The sequence below is a fragment of the Phacochoerus africanus genome, chromosome 13 (genome assembly GCF_016906955.1).
Source record: "Phacochoerus africanus isolate WHEZ1 chromosome 13, ROS_Pafr_v1, whole genome shotgun sequence".
Classification (NCBI taxonomy): Eukaryota; Metazoa; Chordata; class Mammalia; order Artiodactyla; family Suidae; genus Phacochoerus; species Phacochoerus africanus.
Genome location: NC_062556.1, coordinates 68,518,714 through 68,540,898, shown reverse-complemented (window position 1 = coordinate 68,540,898; position 22,185 = coordinate 68,518,714). Strand labels below are relative to the sequence as shown.

At 43.8% G+C, this 22,185-nt stretch overlaps 1 protein-coding gene across 2 annotated transcripts in view; it reads right to left on the bottom strand.

The window, feature by feature from the left end:
• The window catches only part of PCCA (propionyl-CoA carboxylase subunit alpha), a 363,296-nt gene extending 345,984 nt beyond the window's left edge, over nucleotides 1-17,312 (bottom strand). For both annotated transcript variants that reach the window (XM_047756486.1, XM_047756487.1), the window contains exons 1-2: nucleotides 17,167-17,312; nucleotides 3,646-3,723 (exon numbers count right to left, since the gene is read on the bottom strand). In XM_047756486.1, coding sequence (XP_047612442.1) covers nucleotides 3,646-3,723; nucleotides 17,167-17,271 — 183 coding nt within the window. In that variant the 5' untranslated portion in view covers nucleotides 17,272-17,312. The remainder of the gene's footprint in view (nucleotides 1-3,645; nucleotides 3,724-17,166) is intronic.
• Nucleotides 17,313-22,185: the final 4,873 nt, after the last annotated feature.

The following is a 22,185-nucleotide window of genomic DNA, read 5'->3' as shown; positions in this document are numbered from 1 at the left end:
GCAGTATAGCACAAGTGGGTAAACCTACTAGCTCAGGAGGAGAACAGGTTTAAGTTTGCACCCAACTCACACTTACTATTTGCGGTGAGTATACAAATACAAAAGTGAGTACACAAAACCGTGAGTTTCCGAATGTACAAAAGTGAGTATACAAAACCGTGACAGATAACCTCAAGTGGCTGACCTTCGGGACACATGCTTTCCCCGTGCCAGGGACCGTGGCATACCCCCTCTGTGAACTACTTCATTTAATCCTCTTAATAGTCCTGAAGTCAGTTCTGGTAAAATCCCAATTTTACAAACGAGAAAACTGAGGCACGAAGAAGTCAAATCACTTGTCTAAGTCACTGACAAAATCAACTGGTGGTAAAGCCAGAGTTCACACCCAGATACTCGTGTCAAACTACACCATGATGTGACACAGCCAAAGTACAATGGTGCAAGTTTTAAACACCGTATTATTAATGCCACCTAAAATCACATCTGTGACGACTGGTGTGTTTTAATACCACACAGGATGGCGCTCACCTAAGGCCAACCGAACTTTCCTTGGTCTTTTGCTAAGCAAATTATTAAGTTAAACCTTCCCTATTCTCACGAATATACATGAGACAACAAGTAGACTTGTTAGAAAGCTTGTTAAAAGGTTATTAAACTTCACCTGGTTTAACGTTGACTTGATGTGAGTCTCTAGTAAAATGTGGCATAACAAAGAAGTCAATGGCAAGTTCCAATAAGAATCAATTTCTTTAATAAATGAGTATTCTCAAAGATTAGGCCTTCCTACACTTAAGACAGCAATATTAAACAAGCCATTTCATGAACGGCTACATGGAGCCCTGGAAGGAGGAAGGTCTAATGAAATGCATCCCTCAAGGGAAAGGCAAGTCTACCAACTTGGTCTGAACAGCCACCTCGATTACCAATAGGTGCCAAAAAGTACCGAGACTCCATCATGGCCGAGGATACTATTACCTTAGGCACAGGCACAGCAAAGGAGACGGCAAAGACAGCAGGCAACAGATTTTCACAACAAAGCATCCACCTGCTTAGTGGATTCCAAGGTGAGAAGAGCTCTCTTTAAAGGTCCTAAACCAAAGCAGTTACATAGACACTTTGTTTATTTTCAGTATCAGTGGTCGCCAACGTGGGAGGTGAGTTAGCTATTCCTGTAACCCCATTATGAGGTTATAGTGAAAACAAGTCTCAAACCAACGTTGCCACACATACTAACAAATATTTATTAACAGTTAAAAAGGAGGAGTTCCCGTCATGACGCAGCAGAAACGAATCAGACTAGGAACCATGAGGTTGCAAGTTCGATCCCTGGCCTCACTCAGTGGGTTAAGGATCTGGCGTTGCCGTGAGCTGTGGTGTAGGTGGCAGACATGGCTCAGATCTGGTGTTGCTGTGGCTGTGGTGTAGGCCGGTAGCTGCAGCTCCGATTTGACCTCTAGCCTGGGAATCTCCACATGCCGCAGGTGCAGCCCTAAAAAGACAAACAGATAAAAAAGGAATCTTAAAATCTGCTAGGTAAGCTCAGTGAAGTCTCAGGTTCCTGCACTTCGTGAGGCTCCAACAGCCTGCATGAAGATTCACGTGAGCCAAGCGCAGCCCCATTCTGATTTGGCTAGCCGAGCTGGCAGACTCAAGCTACCAGGAGTGCCCCAGACCAGTGGCAGAACACAGGACTGTTTCCTTTAGGGAGCTAGTTTAGGTTCCGCCTTAGAGATAAAAAATGAAAGGCCAACCAGACTGTTATCTTCTGTTAATTCACAGGCTGAGAATTTCCATAAAATCATAGCCAAAACATCTACCTTGAATACCCCTAATTTCATCAATGAGAGCCCATTTCTAACAATATAGTACCCAAACGAGGAAGGCTAAAGGGTTTATAGGGAGAAAGACAGCCGACCCATTTGCAGTATTTCCCTGCTCTAGAAAGCAGCAAGCAGCCTCTGGGATAAATGCTAGCTAACCACTGGTAGCATGCCCTGATTAGGACAGCTGATCACCAATCACATGGGCAAAAACACACATACACACACGCACCCCAAGGCACACTGCCTATGTTGAAGTTTTCTGTTTGTTCCTTTTCTTCTTTTTTGGCCACCCCGGAGCACATGGAGTTCCCAGGCCAGGGATCAGACTCAAGCCATGGTTGTGACCTATACCACAGCTGGGGCAACACCAGCTCCTTTAACCCACAGGGCTGGGCGGGAAGCAAACCTGTGTCCTGGCACTGCAGGGAGGCCATTAATCCCGTGTGTGTCAGCGGTTAACTCCTACGTTGAGGTTTTTTTTTGTTTGTTTTATTTAACTTAGATTTCCTAACAGGGAGCTTATCATAGCTAATTAATCTGGACCTATACCGCCCAATAAAATAACCAGTAGCCGCATGAGGCTACTGGGCACTTCAAATGTGGCTAATCAAATTGAGATGAGTCAGGGGTGTAAATTACACCACGGATTTTGAAAGCTTGGTATGAAAAAATACATGCATATACCTCATCATTATGTCTTACAATGATAATATGTTGTAATAACATTCTAGATACTGAGTTAAATAGATTAAAATTTATTTCACTTGTTTCTTTTTAGTTTTTAATGCAGCTATCAGAAAATACAAAACTACATTTGCCCTGCAATTTTGGCCACATTTTATTTCTATTGAACTGCAATGATATAGACTTTTTTTTCCTCCAAGTCTCCAAACTCTTGAGAGTAGTTTTTTTTTTTTTTTTTGGTCTTTTGTTGTTGTTGTTATTGTTGTTGTTGCTATTTCTTGGGCCGCTCCCGCAGCATATGGAGATTCTCAGGCTAGGGGTTGAATCGGAGCTGTAGCCACCGGCCTACGCCAGAGCCACAGCAACACGGGATCCGAGCCGAGTCTGCAACTCACACCACAGTTCACGGCAACGCCGGATCGTTAACCCACTGAGCAAGGGCAGGGACTGAACCTGCAACCTCATGGTTCCTAGTCGGATTCGTTAACCACTGCGCCACGACGGGAACTCCGAGAGTAGTTTTATATATTTCAACAGATGACTTGGAAGACTATTTCATCCTCATTCTTATTAGTTCTACTTTAATGACATTCAATTTGAACCATCTCTTCTTAGCTAAAACTCGTCTTCTGTCCTCTGATGCCTTTGCTGTCACCAAATCATGTGTTAGCTCCCATCACCACTTCCAGTTCCTTTATTTCTCCTCTTACAAGCTTCAAACACTCATATATCAAGATTTTAACTGGAATCCCCTTGTTCCAAAATTTACAATATACATAACTGTCTTCACTCAAAATGAATGATACAAATATTAAGTAAATGAAAAAAAAATCAATAGTTTAATCAAAATCTCTCAACTGCCCAGTCTAGAAAAGAATGTTGTTATTAGTTATTCTGCTAAAAACAAGGCAAACATTGTAAATTTATTCAATTTGTAGTAGAGATACGAAATTAAAAACTCAGGTTGTGGTCCACAATGAAAAAAGGAACAAAGATTGAGCACCTATAAAAACCTATGATGTAGAGCAATAAATAATTACACATCAATAAAATGTAATCTGCCCAGTGAACATAATGTGGAGACAACAAAGTAAAACCAGTATAACTTAGCTGTTAAAAGTATTTTTAAAATACTTACTTTTTCATTAGAATCGTATCCTGCTAAACAGAGACTACGAGACACCAGTAAACGCTGTCTTGAATACTGTGGAACATGCTATCAAAAAAAAAAAAAAGTTAAATAAATTACAGATACTTGAATGAGCTTTAAAAATATCTTTCAGGGTAATTCTTCCAGTATGCTTCCAGCTAGTGTTTAATCAATCAATGTTAAGTAATATGCTGTAACTACTGAAGGTAAATCTTAACTAAACATATCCCCTTGGTACACAAGAGAAACCAAAGGCATTGAAACAATCTCTGGAAAAGTATAAGAAGAGTCAATGGGACAAATAAAATTTGAAGAGAGGTCTTTTTTTTTTTTTGTCTTTTTAGGGCTGCACCTGTGGCACATGGAGATTCCCAGGAAAGGGGTCAAATTGGAGCTGCAGACGCTGGCCTAGAGATCCAAGCCGTGTCTGCAACCTACACCACAGCTCACAGCAACGCTGGATCCTTAACCCACTAAGTGAGACCAGGGATGGAACCTGCATCCTCATGGATCCTAGTGAGATTCGTTTCTGCTGAGCCACACAACGATGCGAATTCCTATTTGCTAATATCTTAACATGATTTCTTATTTTACTTATTCTGGTATAACTGTGGTTTGGCATATAACAATAAAAAGAGTTCACTTCTAATTCATTACCATAAATGTTTGTGGGACAACTATATCTTAGGGCTTTAAAACATTAGGCATAATGCCTAATAACGATTACAGCTAAGGTTGAAGAAAACACCTTGCCCAGGAGTCACTGATGAAGTCTGACCAAGGAAACAAAAGAGGGAGGGGGAGGTCAAAAGGCAACAGGTGCTACCTCTGAGAATTTCCTAAGAGCATAACAACTGAAATAGGAAGCAAAATGTTTTTATAGCAACATTTTAAATGAACTGAAAGACAGACACAGGGTTTTTTTTTTACAAGTATCAAGGCCCAAATTAGCAAATGTAATCCTTATGAAGAAGTGAAGGTAATAAATAAGAAAGACATACTTCACAAAATAAAACCTACACTACCAAGTGAAAAAAGACTGGTGAAGAACAATAAACTGAGAACGGGAAGAAAACTGACTTACGACTGTGTTCCTCGCACAGACCAAAAGTTTCTTTCATGGTCCTATCAACATCCCTGTGAACTCAAGAGCAGGAGCCCCAATTTTTAAAATGAGAAAACGGGAGTCTCAAGAATTTTAATTTTTCAAAAGTCATAGGGCTAGGCGGTAATGGTGACAATTTAAGCACAGATCTGTGAAAAGCATTCTGAAGTTTTTGAGATAATAAAATAAGGGTTTATGTCTCACATTAACAGGAATGTCTGTGCAAAGATATGATTTGGGGTAAAAAAAAAAAAAATTTACCCAGGGGGTCTCACCACTCTTCGGTGTTCAAATAAAAATTCGGTCTTCCACTGCCCTCAGCAGAACAGCTCTAATCTAGCAACTTTACTGCCTCATCAAACTTGATCGGCCAAGATAACACTCCTTCCCCTAAAAATCCTATCTTGTGTGTATAGCCTCAGCCAATGCAGAAAACAAACTCTTAAGAAAAAAAAAAAAAAAGCAAGCGCTACCCAGAAGTTTCTCCCATGTATTCTGCTGCAAAGCAGCACTAGAATATTTACACAAGAAAGTACATCATATGCCTGCCGCCTATCAATTTTATAAAATGAGACAAAGCAGTTCACATTTTTACAAATTTTCCCCAATATCATTAGTACACAATGGCCTGCTGCAGGAACATTCAACGTTATCCTTTTACCAAAGGCAAAACCGTACGTGTGTCTGCAATCACTAACAACTAAAGGACATAACCGATTTCCAACAGCAAAAACCCAGAGACAAAACACAATCTGAGACATTTTAGGTATTGTCATCAGCTTTGGAAAGTGAGACTAAACCGTGACGTTTATGTCTGGGGAGGGGCACACGTCCAGAAGCAGCAAACTACCTGGGAAAAAATGCTGGGAGAAGAAATCAAGGAACCAGAGTTCTGGTCCTCACTTAGCCCGACACTATTTCTAGGATTTGCACAAACCACTTTTTTTTTTCTTTTTCTTTTTCACAGCCATGCCTGTGGCATATGGAAGTTCCCAAGCTAGGGGTTGAACTGGAGCTGCAGCTGCGACCTATGCCACAGCTACAGCCACACCAGATCCAAGCTCAATCTGCAACCTACACATCTGCTCATGGCAACACCGGATCCTTAACCACTGAGGGAGGCTGCGATCGACCTCGCATCCTCACGGAGACAATGCTGGGTCCTTAAACCCCATGAGCCACAACGGGAACTCTACACAAGACTTTAACCCCTCTGTCCTCTACTGAGAAATGAAAGCTTAAATGAGTTTTCTCTAAGGTCCCTACTCACCTACACCACTATTACTCACAACACAAGAGCTTAGGACAGGGGATCTAACATGCACAAGCATCTGAGGATTACTGAAGGATAAGCAGTTAATCCAAACTGAACATGTGGGCCAAGAACATGGTGACATGAATCTCAGTGCTGAATGACTCCATGAGTAACAACTGCTGAGATATTTGGTGGAAACAGAGCTAATTTCATATATTTGAATAAATAGGAATTATGGAGAAAGTTTCTAGGATAACTCTGGGAATAAAAACCTCAGGATTCAATCTCATCAGATGGGCTTATGAAAAATAGACTAAGCTAAACCTGGGCCCAACAGGAGAGAGTTTCTAAATCAGAACGACACAGAAATAACTAAGTGGCCAAGCTCCGAGAGATGTTTGGGTGAGTTGACTCAGTGTATGGTATATTTACTTTCAGGAAACCACCAGTAACATAAAACTCAAAAATGCCTATACCACACAGCTCTTCACACTAAATCAACTCTACTACAAATTACACCTGGCCAAAAGGTAGGCAGGATAGCACACCACCTAATAAACCAGACTGGTTTTTTAGAATCTTTTCATTACTGTGTTTAAATACTTGTTCTAAAGATCTAACAGACTCTATTTTTACCACCATTATCAAAATAAGAAAGCATACAGCTTGAACACATGTGAATTTGTGATAATGTGGCCCCCAAAATTTAAAAAACACAGATGCCCCTGGCTAGCCAAGTAACTAGAAGTAAAGATGGTACAAGCAGTCAGAACCATAACTGCAGAACAAATTACTAAGAAAAAACAAGAGTTTGGGCCATTCCCAGAGCAAGTCAGAACTGGTTTTTAGACAACTCCACAAAGGATCCCCTTATTCCTGTTTACTCCTGGCAAACTTTCCCAGAAGTTCAATGTTATCAAGAACACAAGTCAAAAATCAGATAATTCTGTGGAGCTACAGTATAATGTTTTTAATACAAGGAACAAGTCAGTAGAAATCTGCTAATTTGGACCTCCACATAGAATTTTTAATGTCTTCTGTTTTGTGAAGCATATGACAAACTGGCTACAAGCCTAGTCTAAAATGCTTTTAAGATACTTCCTAAAACAAGTTTAAAGGAAAAACTGTAATCAACCCCATTTATAAAGACTACCTAGGAGTTCCTGTTGTGGCTCAGCAGTAAGGAACCTGACTAGCATCCAAGAGGATGTAGGTTCAAGCCCGGGCGTCGATCAGTGAGTTAAGGATCCAGCATTGCCATGAGCTGTGGTATAGGCTGCAGATGTGCCTCGGCTCCTCCCCACCTCGCTGTGGCTCTGGCTGTGGCAGAGGCAGCTGTAGCTCTCAGATTCAACCCCTAGCCTGAGAACTTCCATTTGCTGCAGGTGTGGCCTTAAGAAAAAAAAAAAAAAAACCAAGCATTTATAAACCACATAGCACCAAGAAAATGTAAAGTGTTACACAAAAACTAAATCCAAATATGCAGCTGTAGCTTTCTTTCCTTAAATTATACCAGACCATTTGGAGGTTACCATTCGAAAAACAATATAGTAATTAAGAGTTCTGGTCTAGACTCAAGACAGATTCAGACCTGGGTTCAAATGTTGGCTCTGACATTTCTTAAATGTACAGGAAATTTTCCTTATATGTTACCTGGGTGTATAAACTACTTATCTAGGACATAAGGCTGACATGAGGATTAAATGAGAATGTGTAAGATGCCCGGCGTGGTTCTGCACATGTTAACTAAAAAGGGGCGGGGGAAATGGTGGAGCTTTTACACAAACTAGGCATACGCCTTCCAGCCACTGCAAACAGGAAAATACTCTTCTAACATAAGATTGTGGCTTCAGGTGGCAGCACAAACGGATAAATCCACTCAAGATTTTTTTTTTTTGTCTTTTTGCTATTTCTTTAAGCCGCTCCCACGGCATATGGAGGGTCACCAGGCTAGGGGTTGAATCGGAGCTGTAGCCACCGGCCTACACCAGAGCCACAGCAACGCGGGATCCGAGCCGCGTCTGCAACCTACACCACAGCTCACGGCAACACCGGATCATTAACCCACTGAGCAAGGGCAGGGACCGAACCGGCCACCTCATGGTTCCTAGTCGGATTCGTTAACCACTGCGCCACGACGGGAACTCCATCAAGTTTAAAGAATAATTTAAACACTAATCCTGCCATATCCAAAATTATTGCTCTTACAACCACAGCAAAATTCAAGTGACTACTATGAAAACGACTGTTTGAGAGGTTCATTCATCATCAGGATGCACACTCAACTTCAGAGAAGAAACCATCCTCAAAACTGCGGGTTAATGGAGCCCACAAGATGATCTTACCGAGGTGAGAGTAAACATTTGCTAGCGCTGCAGCTTCAGAATTTCCAAGCACAGGTCCTCTCCTCGGCGTTTCAGGACTCAGAGCTGGGAGGAGGAGCTTCTGAGAGAACCCCCTCTAAAGACACCCCCTCTAAAAACACCGCCAGGCTTTTTTTACTGAAGCCCAGCGTTTTTCTTCACAGACATTGACTACTGAGTCCTCGGGACTCCACCAGCCATCCCAGTCTGCGACTGCCTGCCAAGACCTTCTCTTACAAGCTAGGCTGAAGAGGTACTATTTGAGAGAGACGATCCAATCTCCAGAGTCATATCAACTATTTCTCAATACCACTGGCGGGGGCGGCCGGCGGGAGGGGAGTCTCAAACGCTCCGGCTCCGGCTCCACGGAACGTGGGCTGGAACACCAGGAACCTCCACCAGTCAGCTCCAGAGCTTCCTCACCGCGCCGCAGCGCCCCGCCGCGCCGTTCCTCCCCCTCACCTGTAGCAGATGTTGCTGATGCCATCCAGAACCTCTTCACCAGGGGGTGCAGTGCCCTGGCTGGTGTACTGACTATTCATGGCTCACACCTGCTCCCTACTTTGCCCTATCTGCCTCAACCAGATAGGAGTTCGCCACCAAGCCTGGGAGCTACAGCCCTCCCAGCCCACAGCCAATGACCGACTACCACGGGGTTCCAAAGGCTGGCCCCTCATCTCAAGGTGAGGCCAACTTAGTACTGCAATCTGTGCCTTAGAGCTGGCTGTCGGATGCGGCAGCCTCTAGCCACAGGCAGCTACTGCAAATTCCAATGTGTTCCAAGAGTAAAGTACATACCAGATTTGAGTCCTTAATACCAAAAAACCCCTTGTTAATAATTTTTTTATATTTACATACTGAAATACTGTGAATATATTGGGCTAAATAAAATACATCAATATTAATTTCACCTTTTTGAATTTTTTAATGTGAGTGCCAGAAAAATTTAAATTACACTTGCAGCTCACGTGATAGTTTCATTGCACCAGGCTGATCTAGAGCAGAGCTTCTCAAAGTGGACTGTGCATCCGTATCACCTGGAGGAGGGCTTGTTAAAACAGACTGCCGGGCTCTCACCACAGATGCACTAACTTGGCAGCCCTAGGGTAGAGCTAGAAGATGTGCACTGCTAACAAGTCATGCTGCAATTGCTGCTGGCTGGAGTAAGGTCCTCGATTCCTCTCTTTCCTTTTATCTCCCTTCTAACCCAACAGCAAGTACTACTGGTTCTAGATTCAAAATACATCCCAAGCCTTACCAGTTCTCACCACCTCTGGCACCACAACCTCAGCACCAGAACCACTGCTCCTCCAGGGCTCCCCTGTGGAACCAGACTGAAGCTAGTTTCTATCTGGGGCCCCTTCCTTGCTTAGATGTTTTCTCCTGCTCTAGCCTTTCTCCATTCTTCTCAACTACTACCACCTGTACAAAAGACCTCTTCAGGTTCTGCTTCTAGAAACCTAACCATCCCACCGCCACAGAACTGTTTTTACACACTTTAACTTTCACAGAGTGCTGGATTAATGGCAACCAATGAAATGTGAACCATCATTGCATCTTCTGTAAACAAGCAACAAAGGAGTTCCCACTGCGGTGCAGTGGGTTAGGAACCAGACTGACCCGGGTCAGGTCACTGAGGCGGCACAGTGAGTTAAAGATTCCAGCGATGCCGCAGCTGAGGCTCAGATTCAATCTCTGGCCCCGGAACTTCCATATGCCTCAGTTGCAGCCATAAAATTTTAAAAATAAAGTATATGACTCAGCGGTTTTTAGAGTATTCACAAGGTTAGAGAACTATGACCCCTATCTGATTTCAGAATGTTTACTCTTCATCCAAAAAAGATACCCCTCCGTGGTCAGCAATCAGGCCCATCTCTTCCCTCACCTCTCTCCCCAGCCCCCGACAACCACTAATCCACTTCCTGCCTCTACGGCTCTGCCTGTCCGGGACACTTCCCATAAATGGAATCATACAATACGTGGCCTACTGTGTCTACCGTGTCCACCTTTCGAAGGTCCTTGATTCCTCTCTTTCCTTTTATCTCCCTTCTAATCCAAAGGCAAGTACTACTGGTTCTAGTTTCAAAATATATCCCAAGCCTTACCAGTTCTCACCACCTCCGGCGCCACAAGCTCATCACCAGCTCCCATCAGGTCCAGCTTGAGCTTCTACCGCAGCCTCTCCTCCCCCGACCCCCGGCCTCCACTAGAGCCTTCCCCGCACAGCATCGTGGTCTTTCCAACACACAAATCCAACTTGCTTAAAACCCTCCAGTGGACTCGCCAGGATAAATTCTGAAGACAAGCCTCTCCATGACTGTCGTGTTGACCCTACCCCCTGGCACCCCCCAACCCCATTTACTGTGCTCCAACTGCCGGCCACAGCCACCCTCAATGGCACCAAATGCAATCTCACCTCAGAGCCTCTGCCTTGCTCTTCCCTTGGAATGCCAGTCCCTCGCGTCATCACGTGGTGGGCTGGGTCACTTTTCTGTTCAAATGCCACATGCATTTCCTTAGGTAACAACCCCCCCCATACCACCACCCCTTTTTATCCCATTATACTATTTTTCTTTTTCCTTCCAGCACTTACCACTTTTTGAACTTGTATATTTCTTTTTAAGCTTTTTTTTTTTTTCTTTCTAGGGTGACACCTGCAATGTATGGAGGTTCCCAGGCTAGGGGTCAAATCAGAGCTGCAGCCGCCAGCCTACACCACAGCTCATGGCAGCACTGGATCCTTAACCCACTGAGCAAGGCCAGGGATCAAACCTGCATCCTCATGGATATTAGTCAGTTTCATTTCCACTGAGCCACGACAGGAACTCCTGAACTGTATTTCTGGGAATACTATCAGTCTCTAGTCAAATATAACCACAATGAGGGCAGAAAACACTCCCTGTTATATCCACTGCACTAAACAGTATCTGGCACACAGTGGATGGTAGCAGAATGGTGGCCTCCAGATGTGACGTCCTATACCATGTGAGTATGACTTATTTTTTTTTGGGGGGGGGGGTCTTTGCAAATATATTGGTTAAGCATCTCAAGATGAGATCATCCTGGATCCTGCCAAGCTCTAAATTCAACAAGAATTGTCCTTAGAAAGAAGAGAGAACACATAAGGAGAAAGAAAAGAAGGCCAGGTGAGGACAGATGCTGAGACTGGAACGACAGAGCCGCAGCTAAGGAACACTGGACCCACCAGAGACAAGGAAGGATGCTTCACTAGAGCCCTCAGAGGGAGCCTGTCCCTGCTCACACCTTGACTTCAGACTGCCTGCCTCCTCAGCTGTGAAAGAACTGATGTACCCTGAGCCACCAGCTGTGTCCCATGGATACTCTATTCATTTTCTTGACTGAAATTATAAGTATCTTCCAACATGCTTGAAATTCATTCTTATTATGTGGATCCCATCACAGTTTATGATCTTATTTTTTAAATGAAAATATCCATAGGCACTTAACTAACTTTTTTAACCACGTGATACCCTAATTTTTTCAGGTATAAATTTGCTTCAACTATTAGAGAGCATCTTTGAAACAAAAAATGTTTCTGCATATGACACTTTACCATGCTACTGAAATTATTCTCATTAAAGACCAAAGACCTTAATCTTTATTTGTATTCCTTGACCTCCCTACACCTGGGACACAGTGAGGGAACATGTTTAGTCTCTTCTGGTCTCCTAGGGCACACCCTGGTGCCAGGCACTTGGTACATGCTCCACAAACACTCTCTGGAGAACAGCTAGCTACATCTGTAGATGAGCGAATGAATGAATGAATGCTGTTTCGGCTCCTCTCAACGCATTCCTCTGAATTCCACTCTCTTCTTCCTTCTTCCAAGTTCTAATTGAGGGTACAAGGAGGGCAGACACCAGAAGTAAGAGAGGCTACAACTCTATTATCTATAAAAAGGTCACCACATCAAAAGCCTATAAAAATGAAAAGACAGAGAACTATAACTCAGATGAGGGAGAAAAGAAAAACCCCAGAAAATCAGCTAAGTGATGAGATTCTCCGCCTCCAGGAAAAAGACTTTAGACTGTTAATGCCGAAGATGGTGCAAGACATTGAAATAAACTGGAGGCAAAGATGGATAACTTACAGGAAACACTGAGCAAAGAGATACAAGATATCTAAGATATAAAACTTAAACAAGAAGAGATGCAAAATACAATCACTGAAGTAAAAAAATCACTAGAAGCAGCTAACAGCAGAATACAGGAGGCAGAAAAACGAATAAGTGAGGTGGAGGACAGATTGGTGGAAGTTAGGGATGCAGAACAGAAAAGAGAAAAAAGATTGAAAAGAAATGAAGAGAGTCTCAGAGGACTCTGGGACAACGTTAAATGCACCACATCCGTATTACAGGGGTGCCAGAAGGAGAAGAGAGAGAGAAGGGGACAGAAAAAATATTCCAAGAGATAATAGCTGAAAACTTCCCTCACATGGGAAAGGAACCACTCACTCAAATCCAGGAAGCACAACGAGTACCATATAAAATAAACCCAAGGAAGAATACACCAAGAGACATATTAATCAAACTAACTAAAATTAAAGAGAGAGAAAATATTGAAAGCAGCCAGGGAAAAGAAACAAACATACAAGGGAACCCCAATAAGGTTATCAGCAGATTTTTCAGCAGAAACTCTGCAGGCCAGAAGGGAGTGGCATGATATACTCAACGTGATGAAAGGAAAAAACCTCCAACCAAGATTACTCTACCCAGCAAGGCTCTCATTCAGATTTGAAGGCAAAATCAAAACCTTCACAGATAAGAAAAAACTGAGAGAATTCAGCAACACTAAACCAGCCTTACAACAAATACTAAAGGAACGTCTCTGGGCAGAAAAGACAAGACAGCAACAGGAAACAAAAATTCCACAAATGACAAGGCTCACCAGTAAAGGCATCTATACAGTAAAGAAACGAAATCATCCATGCACAATTATACCACCAAAATCAGAAATCATGAGAAGAGATGGGTACAAATGCAGGACATTGGAGATGAACTTGCAATTAAGAGACCAACAACTTAAAACAATCTCATATACATATAGACTCTTATATCAAAACTTCAGAATAACTGCAAACCAAAAATCTACAATTGAAACACAAACAAGGAATCTCTGGAGAAGAAATATATCTCATAGTAAATAAGTGCATAATCCACCATGAAGGGGGTCATTGGACATCATTCTTGGAATGCTGAAGTCTTCTTAGATCTGATTCTGATTTCCTCTCCATCAAAGAATTTACAATAATTATAATTAAAGAATGCAACTGTACAATTAAATAATACAGTTCTACAATTATATTATTAATAACCGTTTCAAAAAAAAATTCTAATTGAGGGTAATAAGATGGAGTTCAGCCAAACAGTAACTGATCCACCACATCCTTCAGAGTGCACGTACTCCAACTTTCACCTCAATTTGGACCCCAAAACCAGCCATTAATTCCCTTCTTTCTTCCCAGCAATTTAACTTGACTCTTGGAATCAGCATTTCAGATACCTAAAAGGAAACCATATCCCCCCCAAAATTTTTTCCTTTTCCAATGTCCTTTTTCATTCCTGCTCTCCCATTTACCCACTTTTTTTTTTTTAAAAAGGAATCATTTAAATAATTCTTATTCCTTCACTCATGTGATCAAAAATGTCACCTTCTCAGATGTCCCTGCTAGCCTAATGGTTAAGGATTCGGTGCAGTCACTGCTGTGGCTTGGGTTCGATCCCTGGCCCAGGAATGTCTGCATGTTGTGGGCATGAGCACATGAACCTCTTAAGAGGCAGAATAAAACCCCAAAAAGCATATGTACAAATACAGAAATGTTCATAAGCATTTTATTAAACCAGAAATTAGTTTTTGTAATAACATTAAGAGATTTTTTTTTTCCCCAAATGATTGTCAAAAATCTATCAGCATGTTGGAAAGACTTACCTCCAAGCAATTCTAAAGCATTCAGATATGCTTAAATACTCTTTTCCATGACTAGAAAAGAAAATCACAGATTTTACAGAACATAAAGCTTAAGCATTAAAGCTTCATGAATGCACCATATAATGAGAGAATCATTCAAACAGGAGATAGTTTGTAACTGGAAATGCAAGGCTTTGGAATCATACCATCCAAGGTTCAAATTCTACCTCAGATTTGGATTTTTTTTGTTTTTTGTTTTTTAACCTAGCTACAAAGGTAAGAGATAATATAGGAAGAACCATATAAGGCATATAAAAATTCAACAAAGTATAGAAATTACCATAAACCTAACATCCTGGAGCCACTGTAAAATATAAACAGAAGGAAAAAAACTAGGTAAACAGAACGTATTGGAGTTCCCGTCGTGGCTCAGCAATAATGAATCCGACTAATAAACACGAGGACTTGGGTTCAACCCCTGGCCTCGCTCAGTGGGTTAAAGGATCCGGTGTTGCCATGAGCTGTGGTGTAAGTTCCAGACGAGACTCAGATCTTTCACTGCTGTGGCTGTGGTGTAGGCTGGCAGCTGCAGCTCCAATTTGACCCCTGGCCTGGGAACCTCCATATGTCTTGGTTGTGGCCCTAAAAAAAAAAAAAAAAAGTTTAAAAAAGACCAGAAAAATAACATGTCAGTGTAATAATCCCTCTCTTCCTTCTCTCTTTGCCTAGAAAGAAGTCACTTTGTTCTTCAAAACCTGTTTCAATTTTTGCCTCCACAGGAAAACAATCCCTTACTTTAGACATGATATGAGCAAGTCACATAAAACATTGTGCTTCAATTTCCTCATCTGTAAATGGGGATTACATGGCTATTATGAGGACTGGATAAACTAATTCAAACAGAGTACCAGAATAGTATCTCAGACAGAAAGCTCAAAAATCTCGACGTGGTCAAATCCCTCTACTTTATTTTCTTAGATACAATACCAAGACCTTTTCCCCAACAGCACTGTACATTTGTTTGTCTCCCTAATAGACTAAAATTAATAAGAGAACATAAATTATATTCTTTCCCTAGAGTTGGAACATAGGAAGTGGTTCAGAAAGATATGCTGGGGGAAAAAACAAAAACAAAAACAAAAATGCTGAAAGGAAGCAGCTGAGGCCGAAAGAAGCGACTTGTCTAACACACCAAACTTCATCTGTGTGACTCCAAAGCCCATGACTTTGCACCACAGGCTGCCTCCTACATAAATGTGTAAGTCTTGCAATTGCAGGCGATGTGGCCAAAAAGATTCAAAAAAGATTAAAAGATGAGAGAGCAGTAGAGATTAAGAAACAGGAGTTCCCGTTGTGACTCAGAGGTAACAATCCTGACTAGGATCCCTGAGGATGTGGGTTTGATCCCTGGCCTACTCGGTGGGATAAGGATCCAGCACTGCCATGAGCTATGGTGTAAGTCACAGACATGGTTCCAAGCCTGAGGTGCTGTGGCTGTATTGAAGGCTGGCAGCTGCAGCTCTGATTCAAACCCTAGCCTGGGAACTTTGGTTTGCTGTGGGTGCGGCCCTAAAAAGCAAACAAAAAAAAAGAGAGAGAGAGAGAAACAATAAATGACGTGCCCACACAAAGAACTCTGGGTTTTCTGAGAGTGAGTGTTCTGAAGGTGACACTCAGCTAATATGTGTATGGACTTAATTTCACATCCATGATCAGCTCCAGCTTCCGCTCCCGTATTTTTCCACCTGGGCCTCTGTTCCCTCCTCTTTAAAAGAGGAGGATGTGTCAGGAGGGTGTGCCACATTATCCCTAAAGTGTCTTCCAATTCTAAAGTGCAATGACAGGGAGTTTCCTGTGTGGTGCAGTTAAACAAAACTGACTACTTTCCATGAGGTCGTGGGTTCAATCCCTGACCTTGCTCAGTGTGTCAGGGATCTGGTGTTGCCATGAGCTGTGGTGTAAAAAATAAAGTTCAATGATGATAAATCCAGATGCACAACCACTTTTTTAAAAGGAAGCTTAACAAGCAGACTGAATAGATAACTGATGGTTTCAGAGATCCTCATATTTTAAAGAATTTGTTTAAGTGACTTAAACCCTACTAATAAAAAGTTAGGTGGTCTTTGTTCAAAAATTTCAAGAGTCTCTATGTTGCGGGGAAAAAGTGTTGAGCCGCACACAAATACTCCCATGTGTAAGTCAAGGGTGACACCACGAACCCCTAGGACATAACAGAACAGAGATTTGTTTAGAACAGCACAAACAACAGGCTGACCACTTTAAAGAAAAGAAAAACACAAGATGTATATATAGTATAATGTGGTGTACTACAACTAAGAGAGGCTCTCTACTCCAGCAAAGGTAGCAGCAATCCTGACATGATACTTTAAAAGATGAGATTAAACCCACAACCCTAACTCTACTTCAACAATTCAGTGTCCCTTCACAGCAAGAACAAGGCAAGAGAAAATGAAAACTAGGACCGTTAAAAATACACCTGGAAAGCTCAAGCAAGACAAGCCTTAAACCTCACAGCCCAAGAACGGGAGGGTGGGAAATGCAGGTGGCTGTCAGCTACTCCCAAGAAAGCAAAAACAAGCCCGCAGGTTCTTTGGGTCCTCCGGCCCTCCATGATCCTCGGAGTCACAGCTGCGGCCAGGGACGCCAGCTCTGCCCTCCTCCAGGACCAACTCCGTGGAGTGAGGCGAGTGAGGCGCGGGGACCGATGGGGAAGCCGGTCCCGGGTGTCCCTCGAGCACCGCCGGGGCGCTCTCCGCAGCACTGGCCACCGCCAGGCGGTGCGGGGCTGGAAGCCCACCAGGGAAGCCCAGCCCCCAGGGGAGTCTCTTCACTCCTCACCTTCAGGGTCCAGAGCGCCACGCTCCGCATCAGCGGCCGCGGCGACCGCGATCCACGCCGTCCTGCCGTGACCAACACTGAGCCCCCGACCCAGAGCCCCGCCATTGCCGCCCTGCAGACTGGATCTCCGCTGACCTCTCAACCCGCCGAAGGGGGCGGAGAAGGGCAGCCCCTAGGCTTCGGCCAATCACGAGCCGGTAACCGCGGTCCCGCCCCTACTGCGGGGAGGAGGGAGCTGGCGGGGACTCGCGGGAACCTGGAGCCCCGCCGCAGGGCCAGCGCGCTCTCGGCCCGGGAGGGAGACAGGCGGGGCCGCCGGCAGGAGCCGGCGAGAGTGGGCGAGGCATTGAGCACAGACCAGAGTTCCGGCGGCTGTGGGTCCGTGCCTGCTTGGAGTCAACCCGGCATTGTTCCAGCGTCACTTAGCAATCAACCCGCAGCCTGGCCAGTGAACGTCACTGAATTACCTCCTCAGGACGACCACTCAGCCCAGGGCCACCTTAGTCCCGAGGGTCCTAAATTGCAGGCATGTACCCAAACGAAGATCTTGTGGGTTTGAAGGCGTAAATTGCAAAAGCACCAAACCACGGAAAGATTTTGGACAAGCATGATAACGGGAAATGCCCTAGGCCTAGAAATCAATGTTCCGAGCTCGAGCCCCGCCTCTGCCGCAGGTATTAACCTCTGTCTGTCAACAGGATTAGCCTAACCAGAATCAGTTTCTGTAGCTTGGAAGCAGGCATCCTTATTAATACAACTACTAAGGGCCAGACCTTGTGCTAGATGCTCAAATTTTGTCTCATTTAATCTTTACAAGAACCCTATTGGATTATACATTTCCCATTTTGAGAAACTGAATTTATAGGGAAGTAAAGTCACTCAGCTAGTAAGTAGTGAAACTAGGGTTTGGACCGAGGTCTGATTGTTTTCAGGGACTGAACTTTTTATTATGGACATATTTTAACATACATGAATGAGAGAAAATAGTCTTATGATCACCCATCACACAGCTTCAACAAATCAACACTCTGTCAAACTTGTTTCATCCATACCCCATGCTTATTTCTGGCTGGAGTATTTTGAGGGAAATCCCAGACATCAGGTCCTCCCACCTATAAATACACCAGTATCAAGTGCTCTCTATTTTGCTTCTCCTCCAGAATTACCTTGAGAGAGTTACAAAGCTAGGAATGCCAGAGAATGCGTTACAACATGGCAAATGCCAAAAGAGACACAGTTTGTTTAGGAATAGCCTAGAGGTAACATTTAATGAAGTTTTAAAATATAAGTAGGAACTTTCATGACACACAAAAAGTAGTAAAAGTTTCACAGGACTTCTCGCCTACATATCTAAGCCTGGACTCATTTCCTACCCATGAAATCTGTTTCAGGAGTTCCCTTCATGGCTCAGTGGTTTACGAATCCACCTAGGATCCGTGAGGATTCGGGTGTGATCCAAGGCCTCTCTCAGTGGGTTAAGGATCTGGCATTGCAGCGAGTTGCAGTGTAGGTCACAGACACGGCTCGGATCTGGCATTGCTGTGGCTGTGGTATAGGCTGGCAACTATAGCTCTGACTTGACCCCTAGCCTGGGAACTTCTATATGCCTCAGGTGTGGCCTTTAAAAAAAAAAAAAGAAACCTGCTTTTTTTCTTATTCTTTCCCCCAGTTCTACCCTTTGGATTGATTCTCCTTATATCCTGTCTGTTTTATCTTACAGAAGTTATTTTCTTGAAAAATACTTGTGGCAGAAACTACTTGTTCATAATATCCTCCACTCCTTCCTTTAAAAAGAGAGCTCCTGAGTTTTAGCTGACCGCATGGCCACCCAACTAAAGGCCGCACGATCCATCCTCCCTTACAGTAACAAAATGTGGACATGTGACAAGGTCTGGCTTATAGAATGCAAGGACTTAAAGAGCAGGGGCATCCCTCCATTTCCTCCTCTCTTCCTTCCTGAGAGAAGACATACTGGGGAGTGCTGGAGCAGCCATCTCAACCCACAAGACAGGAGCCCCACGGGGAACACAGCAGAGCAGTAAGACAGGAGCAGCCAAGGTCCCTGACACTGTGGGAACCATCTTATCAGCCTTCTACTGCTTAATGCATGGACTGCTAACATGACAGAGAAATAAACTTTTATCTTGTTTAAATCATTGTTATTTTAGTCTTTAATAGAGCAGCCCAAACTGCAGATTTGGTATCCAGAAATGAAGTACTGACATATGACACCTGAAATATCCTAATTTTGTATCCAGAAATGAAAGTACTGACATATGACACCTGAAATATGCGGTGATGACTTAATGGTGACAACCCCCAAATGGCGAACCAGAAGCTGAAAGCCAATGACCCTTGTTATGCCACGGGACTTCTTTGGTAAAGTGGCAGCTTTCAAACTCACGGGCCACATTGTTGTTACTGTCTCTGATGCGGCCTGCAGTTTGGTTTTGTTTGTTGTTTTGTCTTTTTAGGGCCGCACCCACGACATATGGAAGTTCCCAGGCTAGGGGTCGAATCGGAGCCACAGCTACAGCATCTCAGGATCTGAGCTGCATCTGCGACCTACACCACAGCTCGCAGTAACACCGGTTCCTTAATCCACTGAGCAAGGCCAGGGATCAAACCCAAGCCCTCATGGATGCTAGTCAGATTCATTTCCACTGAGCCACAACAGGAATTCCCACAGCCTGCAATTCTACTAGAGTGATTTAAAGGGAGTACCCTTGGCACTTTTGAGCTAAACAGTGCTATCTTCTCTGAGCTATGCCACACATTTTGGGGTATTCATCATCTCCAAAACCCACTTCCTGTTACCAATGTCTAAAAATAATTGTTTCATGTATTTTGTCCAATTTTCTATTTATCTGTAGTGGAAGAAAACCAGTTACTCTGCCATCACTAGAAGTAATGTCTTTGCTCAGAATTTTGAAAGCATTTCACATTATCTTGCAGCTTCCAGAGTTGCTTTGAGAAGTCAGATGCCAGTCTTCCCTGTGACTCTTTATGTTGTGAGCCACACACGGGAAGTCCCCCATGACCCTTTGTATCTTTGCCCTTCTGCTGCATGGCAGGCGTGGAACAGCAAAGTTGGGTGTCAATCAGAAAATCAGGAGCGATAAATAGCAAGACTTCACTTCACCGAGAGACCCTGAACTTTGAGCTATGTATATACTGGCTCTCCCTGAGTGGGAGTACTTACAGCCTAGGTGAACTAGATTAGAGGTTACATTTCCCCAAACCCTCTTCCCTATATGGTTCCAGGTTAGAGTTAACCAAAAGAGGACCTTGTAAGATCTTTAGAAAGCAAGAGTGAAGCCTCAGCCATTATTCCCAGGCTGGTCCTGTAAGACCAGTAACACAGTTCCCTGGAAGACTGTGTGTCCTCAGCCTCCACTCAGCATCCAGCTGGTTCTTCCCAACTGCTAGCCCTCTGACCACCAGGAACCCCAGCCCCCTACGGGGCACTAGGCTGCAGACCCACAGAGGTGGTAGCTGTCCAGGAGTACCCGCTTCTCACCCAACCCTCCACAAGAGCCTTCCTCGCAATTCCGATCTGACACCAGACACCCTTGGCTTCTCAACCATCCCTCTCACTCCAATGTGTCCGACTTGTTTACCAATGCTTCAGGCAAACTCTTGTCTTCCTCTGATCCTCTGACTGTATCCTGCAGCCCCTGATGAAGGGGAGGAAGTACTGCAGGATGGGAAAATAAGAATTTTCAGGGATTACTGGACTCTTGTTCTGAACACTAATTCCTAAGACCTGAAATGCTCGTGTGTTCCACCAGTAAAAGTTGAGTCTTCGGGAGGTCTGCTTCCCTGACTGAATCCTGACTGGTACACTAGGTGAGGAGGGGAGAAGTCGTGCATAACTATTTGAGTGATGAAGTGGCAGAGATTGCTAGTTGTCCCCTAATAACCATCTTCCTCTTGCTTCTTTAGTAAAAGAATTCTCACAGTTGAGCTGGATACATGGCCCTCAAGGGAGAACTCATTTGGTAACTTCCATTGCAGCAAAGCGTGGTCAGGCTACTCAGTTTTGGACAATGGTATGTAAGCCAAAGTGACATGGGTAACTTTGAGGGTTGTGCCCCTAATGGGAAGGGGTGTGCCCTTCTCCTCTTCCCAGCTTGCCCAAATGTGGGCGTAATGTTGGGAGCAAAGTTGTCATCTTAGACAATAAGAAGGAAGTCAGGTGCTGAAGAAGGCAAAAGAGTATACAAGGAGCCCCCAGGTACTGATGCCACTGAGCTGCCCTATCCGCCCTCGAATGTTTTACTCAGGTTTTTATGCAAAAGAGAAAGACACTGTATCTTATTTAAGTTACCATGTTTTGTTTTGTTTTGCCTTTGTTACAGTAGCCAAATGTGTACCCTAAGAGAACACAACTCTATATCTTTACCTCTCCTTTTAAAGTTATAGATTAGGAGTTCCCGTCGTGGCGCAGTGGTTAACGAATCCGACTAGGAACCATGAGGTTGCGGGTTCGGTCCCTGCCCTTGCTCAGTGGGTTAAGGATCCGGCGTTGCCGTGAGCTGTGGTGGAGGTTGCAGACGCGGCTCGGATCCTGCGTTGCTGTGGCTCTGGCGTAGGCTGGCGGCCACAGCTCCAATTAGACCCCTAGCCTGGGAACCTCCATATGCCGCAGGAGCGGCCCAAGAAATAGCAAAAAGACAAAAAATAAAAAAGTTATAGATTATGTACAATAACAAAAAAACTGGCCCAATCAAAAAATTAGCAGAACACCTAAACAGACATTTCCACAGAGAAGACATTCAAATGGCCAACAGGCCTATGAGAAGATGTTCAACATCGCTAATTAGTAAAGAAATGCAAAGCAAAACTACAATGAGATATACCTCACACTGGTCAGAATGGCCAGTATCAAAAAGTCTATAGGTGTTCCCATTGTGGCGCAGTGGAAACGAATCTCACTAGGAACCACGAGGTTGCAGGTTCCATCCCTGGCCTTGCTCAGTAGGTTAAGGAGCTGGCGTTGCCAGGAGCTGTGGTGAA